This window comes from Bufo gargarizans, chromosome 1, assembly GCF_014858855.1.
Source record: "Bufo gargarizans isolate SCDJY-AF-19 chromosome 1, ASM1485885v1, whole genome shotgun sequence".
Taxonomy (NCBI): Eukaryota; Metazoa; Chordata; class Amphibia; order Anura; family Bufonidae; genus Bufo; species Bufo gargarizans.
The window spans coordinates 481,525,737-481,531,736 of record NC_058080.1 but is presented as its reverse complement, the minus strand read 5'-3'; the positions used below and the strand labels follow the sequence as shown (position 1 = coordinate 481,531,736).

Here is a 6,000-nt window from a genome sequence, read left to right as displayed (position 1 = left end):
GCAACCATAGGAGAAACGAGGTGGCCGGCGATGGGAGCTAATGCTGAGATGAGATATAAAGTGGCCGGGGCTAGCTGGGCTGGCTAACGTGATTCCCGCACTCCAGAAAGGCTGGATTTTTATCTTGTGCACTACAAGTGCAGCCACCATGGTGACCATAACCCCTAGAGATGAGGAGCGTATAAAAAGAAGGAAAATGGAAGCCAGTGTGGACCAGAGGTATTATTGAAAATGAAACTACATTAGTATGTGACTTAGATGACCTTTATATACATAATACATTTCATATGATGTGGTGAGACAACCCTTTTAATTTTATTTGTAAACTCTGAAATGGAGCTCAAAGATGGAAAAACCATTCAAATTACACATTTGCACAAATTGCACTCATACAGTGAAATCAAAAGTCTAATGTACTGCGAGTAAACCAAGTGCAATTGAAGGTTGGGGAATCAATCAGCTGACAGCATCCTGACAACGCGCTCATGCTATAATTGCCTCCAATGGTAAAGTTTGTTGGACTTTCAGCAACAACCCTACAGCAAAAATAGAAAAGACAATTATTATTATCGGTGCTTCTCTTAACATTCTCTTCTTCAGGATAAATGACTTTTACTCTTTGCCAACCATGTATTGAGTGCGAAAATATATGGGTAATATCTTTGATGAACATATTTGTTCGTGTAGTTGATCATACCGATGAGTTGGACAAGCCAGGAATCCATTAATATATTACAATTCAAACATCAAACATGCTATGGTTGAAATATTCTACTCCATCTTATTGTTTTACTAAATTTAAGATTTGGCTATTGTAAGAACATTGTTGTAACACATTAATGAGCTTGGTTTTTTATATTTAAATGAAAATGCAACAAAACACATCCTGTATAGATATCAAACTAATAAGGAATGCTGACTTGGCTGTCTCCACCATTCCCACAGACTTTGGATGAATAACTTCGGCATATCCACCGCCAGTCTAAATGTAAGCCACCTTCCTTGCTGTCTTACATTTAGACCTTTATTCTGCAATCTGCACTAGAAATACTCCTAATATAGGCATATTTCTGGATAGTAAGTGATCCCTACTGTTTTTTGTGGCCTTTTTGGCGGGACCACATATAGAGCATGATTTGTTTAGGAAAAAATAATGCTTTACCAAAGAATTCACCAAAAGTGAAGAGAAAAGCCTAAAACACAGCTTATTATATTGCTGTATTCAATGTAAGCAAACATCTGGCCCCACCTGTTTTTGAGAAGAAAAAAACAAGCTTGAAAATCTCACAAAAGGCGCTTTTTTCCCCAAAAAGGGGTTTGTTGGGATCCATCAACCCACCTTATTTTGCCTGCAAAAGAAAAAATCTAATATACATATGTTATACATTGTCTTGACGGCATGTCATGTGATGCTCCTCTATTTGGAAATCCTACATCCACCAACTTCACGTCTGAATACAAGGCTTTCAGTCTGACCTATGGACAGGGACATAACTGCAGCACGCCAGCATGGGGGGGGAGTGCTTTGGACCAGGATCAACTTCTGAATTCAACAGATCTACCGCACATGCAACAGGGAGATGGATAATTCTGGCCCTGTCCACAGTAACTCATCTTCCCTGGGCTGTGCAAGTAACATGCTCATCTGTAGACCAGACCGGAAATCTGCAATGCAGTCTGAAGGATGTGGAATTTCGGAAGAGAAGCATGCCATGTGACCAAGTTTCAGAGTGGCCCATCCATGCAAGTTTGAGACAGAAAGTATATTGGAAATGTTCTTTTGTAGTCAAGTTAGGACTAATTAAGATGGGTTGAAGGGTTCCCCTGAGTCTCAACCCCCCCTCCCCCCCCATTTAATCCACTGTTATAAAAAAGTTGCACGTTTTATAAAAAGTAAATTTCATCCCATTCGTAATATTTTTCACTGTATTAATGCTATAAAACTGCCATAAATGCACTGATTAATCTCCCCAAGCGAGCTACATATCCCATTATGTATGATAAAGCTTTGGCTGTCAACACTAGTGGGAGCTCATCATACATGAATTTATATAGCTACAATAGAACTTAATAGGAGCTATATGAATCTCTACTCATTAAGATCCCCTGGTGGCAGCTGCAGAAAATGCATTTAACTCTGCCGAGAAGCAGTTAACAAGCAGCTCAGTGCTGGGCATGCTTCCTCCACAGGCCCCATAGAAATTGCATGGTCTCCCTCCACGGAAGGTATGCCTTTAAATTCTGAATTATAACGTTAAAAGAAGATGCAAGTGTATAACTAGCAATACATAGTTACCATTTATAGAGGGTCAAGCAGCAGTCAGTAATCTCTGGTGTTTTAACAGGCAAGTTTGTAGAATTAAGGAAGATGCTGTCTAACACATCACTGCATACTGTCTGTGTAATTGGTGGAGTTAATATGCCTGTAAATGGTATAGAAAAACAGAAAAGGAAACACATTATCTTACATACAATTATCAAACATTAGTCACCATGTCACAGCTATCTTTCTATCCATCTATCTCGCTTATATCTATCATCTATCTACACTGCTATGAAAATAGGATCAAATGCTATCTACCTTTACCTGCAAGTAAAGGAATTACTTAACCCCTTAAGGACCGGGCTCATTTTCACCTTAAGGAATGGGCCATTTTTTGCAAATCTGACCAGTGTCACTTTATGTGTGGATAACTTTAAAACGCTTTTACTTATCCAGGCCATTCTGAGATTGTTTTTTCATCACATATTGTACTTCATGACACTGGTAAAATGGAGTCAAAAAAAAATATTTATAAAAAAATACAAAATTTACCAAAAATTTTGAAAAATTTGCAAATTTCCAAGTTCACATTTCTCTACTTCTATACCTTCTATACTAGTAATACCTCCAAAAATAGTTATTAATTTACATTTCCCATATGTCTACTTCTTGTTTGGATCATTTTGGGAATGCCATTTTATTTTTTGGGGATGTTTCAATGCTTAGAAATTTAGAAGCAAATCTTGAAATTTTTCTGAAATTTTCCAACACTCACTTTTTAAGGACCAGTTCAGGTCTGAAGTCACTTTGTGAGGCTTACATAATAGAAACCACCCAAAAATTACCCCATTCTAGAAACTACACCCCTTAAGATATCCAAAACTTATTTTACAAACTTTGTTAACCCTTTAGGTGTTCCACAAGAGTTAATGGCAAATGGAGATAAAATTTCAGAATTTAATTTTTTGGGCAAATTTTAAATTTTAATCCATTTTTTCCAGTAACAAAGCAAGGGTTAACAGCCAAACAAAACTCAATATTTATTGCCCTGATTCTGTAGTTTGCAGAAGAAACACCCCATATGTGGTCGTAAACTGCTGTACCGGCACACGGCAGGGCACAGAAGGAAGGGAACACCATATGGTTTTTGGAAGGCAGATTTTGCTGGACTGGTTTATTTACACATGTCCCATTTGAAGCCCCCCTGATGCAACTCTACAGTAGAAATTCCAAAAAAGTTACCCCATTTTGGAAACTATGGGATAAGGTGGCAGTTTTGTTGGTACTATTTTAGGGTAAATATGATTTTTGGTTGCTCTATATTACACATTTTTTGAGGCAAGGTAAAAAAAAAATAGAAATTCAGAAATTTAATCTCCATTTGCCAATAACTCTTGTGGAACACCTAAAGAGTTAACAAAGTTAGTAAAATCAGTTTTGAATACCTTGAGGGGTGTAGTTTCTTAGATGAAGACACTTTTTTGGGGAGTTTCTACTCTAGGGGTACATCAGGGGGGCTTCAAATGGGACATGGTGTCAAAAAACCAGTCCAGCAAAATCTGCCTTCCAAAAACCATATGGCGTTCCCTTCCTTCTGTGCCCTGCCGTGTGGCCATATAGCAGTTTATGACCACATATGGGTCATACAGAATCAGGGCAATAAATGTTGAGTTCTGTTTGGCTGTTAACCCTTTATTTGTTACTGGAAACATGGATTAAAATTGAAAATTTGCAAAACAAATAGCTGTTTTGGGACTGTTTTTATTTTATGTTATTTACATCGTTGATCTGACAGGTTAGATTGTGTGCTATTTCTATACAGCAGGTTGTTACGGACGTGACAATACCAAATATGACTATTTTTTGGGGGGTTTTGTTTCAGTTTTACATAATAAAGCATTTTTAAAAAAAAGATTTTTTAGTGTCTCCACATTCTGAAAGCCATATATATATATATTTTTTTTGAGCGACTGTCTTATGTAGGGGCTCTTTTGTTGTCTATCTTGGGGTGCCTATGACATTTTGGTCGCTTGCTATTACAGTTTTTGTGATGTAAGGTGACAAAAATGGCTTTTGACACCGTATTTATATATATTTTTTTGCTGTGTTCACCTGAGGGGTTAGGTAATGTGTTATTTTTAAGAGCAGGTTTTTACGGACGTGGCGATACCTAATATGTATACCTTTTTTTTTATCTATTTAAGTTTTACACAATAATATCATTTTATAAGAAAAAAAAAATCATGTTTTAATCTCTCCATAGTCTACATATTTATTTTATTTTTTTGACAATTGTCCTATGTCATTTTTTGCGGGATGAGATGGCGATTTGACTGGTACTATTTTGGGAGGCATATAACTTTTTGATCGCTTGCTATTACATATTTTGTGGTGTGAGGTGACCAAAATGGCTTTTTTGACACATTTTTTTTATTTTTTTTACGGTATTTACCTGAGGGGTTAGGTCATTTGATATCTTTATAGAGTAGGTTCTTACGGACGCGGCGATACCTAATATGTATAAATCATGTTTTAATGTCTCCATAGTCTGAGAGCCATATTTTTTTTACTTTTTGGGCGATTGTCTCATGTAAGGGCTAGCGTACATACACATTTTTTGATCACTTTTATTGCCTTTTTTGGGAAGTAAGGTGGGCAAAATTTCAATTTCATCATAGTTTTTTTTTTTATGGAGTTCACCGTGTGGGGAAAGTAACATGACTGTTTCATAGATCAGGTCATTACGGATGCGGTGATATCAAACATGTGTAGTGCATTAATTTTTTTTATTTTAATCAGTGATAAATATGTTTTCTTATTTTGACTTTTTTTTTTTGTTCACTTTTTTTTACTTTTTATTAACCCAGACCCACTTGGTTTTTGAAGATCCAATGGGTCTGATGTCTGTATAATACAATACAGTACGCTATATAGTGTACTGTACAGTATTTTCACTTTACACTTAGTCTTTAGCAGAAGTCTGAGCCGACTGAGCCTTACCATGGCAAGCTGGAAGCCTGTAAAAAAAAAAATGGAGACAGCACGTCCAAAGTGATGGAATTTTATCTGGATTAAATTCCATCACTTTGGACGTGCTGTCTCCATTTTTTTAATTTTTCATCTCTTTGTATGGAAGGGGTTAACAGGGAGGGAGCTCCCTCGCTGTGCCATTTCAGCCCCCGATTCATGACGGGATCACAGAGGGAGGGGGCTTTATGCTGAATTGGGGGCTTTTTACCACCCCCTGGAGACTTGAACCCACCACATTGATACTAAGGAGTGCTGTTAATCCCTATATTGCAATGTACTGATACTCTGCTAACCGCTCGGACATCCTGGAAATGAGAGAGGGGTGGCGGATGCCCGCTCTGCCTGCACCCGCACCGCCTGTGTCATTTTGAAGACCTTGGGGATCAGAAACTTCAGAAAGCGCTGCAAACCGCAGGTCTGAATCGACCTGCGGTTTGCAGCGATCGCCGATACGGGGGGTCACTTAAGGACTTGGACATCAGGGCGTGCCTGTCCGCAAGAGGTTAAAGAGGACCTTTCATAGGTCCAGACATTATGAAATAACTAGCAGGTTATGTAGGGCAGTGTTTCCCAACCAGTGTGCCTCCAGCTGTTGCAAAACTATTTTTTATCCTATAATAAATCCAGTGCAAAAAAAAAAAAAAAAAGGTGTCCATAGCAGAGGCATCCTATAAAAAAAGGTATATCATAAAGAACACCTTTTTAAC

The 6,000-nt window shown here is 37.7% G+C and overlaps 1 protein-coding gene across 1 annotated transcript in view; it reads right to left on the bottom strand.

Annotated features, from left to right (window-relative positions):
• Nucleotides 1–288: 288 nt before the first annotated feature.
• The window catches only part of SLC28A3 (solute carrier family 28 member 3), a 123,960-nt gene continuing 118,248 nt past the window's right edge, over nt 289–6,000 (bottom strand). Inside the window, exons 17-18 of the mRNA XM_044273688.1 lie at nt 2,297–2,423; nt 289–536 (exon numbers count right to left, since the gene is read on the bottom strand). Of these exons, the coding sequence (XP_044129623.1) occupies nt 401–536; nt 2,297–2,423 (263 nt within the window). The 3' untranslated portion in view covers nt 289–400. The remainder of the gene's footprint in view (nt 537–2,296; nt 2,424–6,000) is intronic.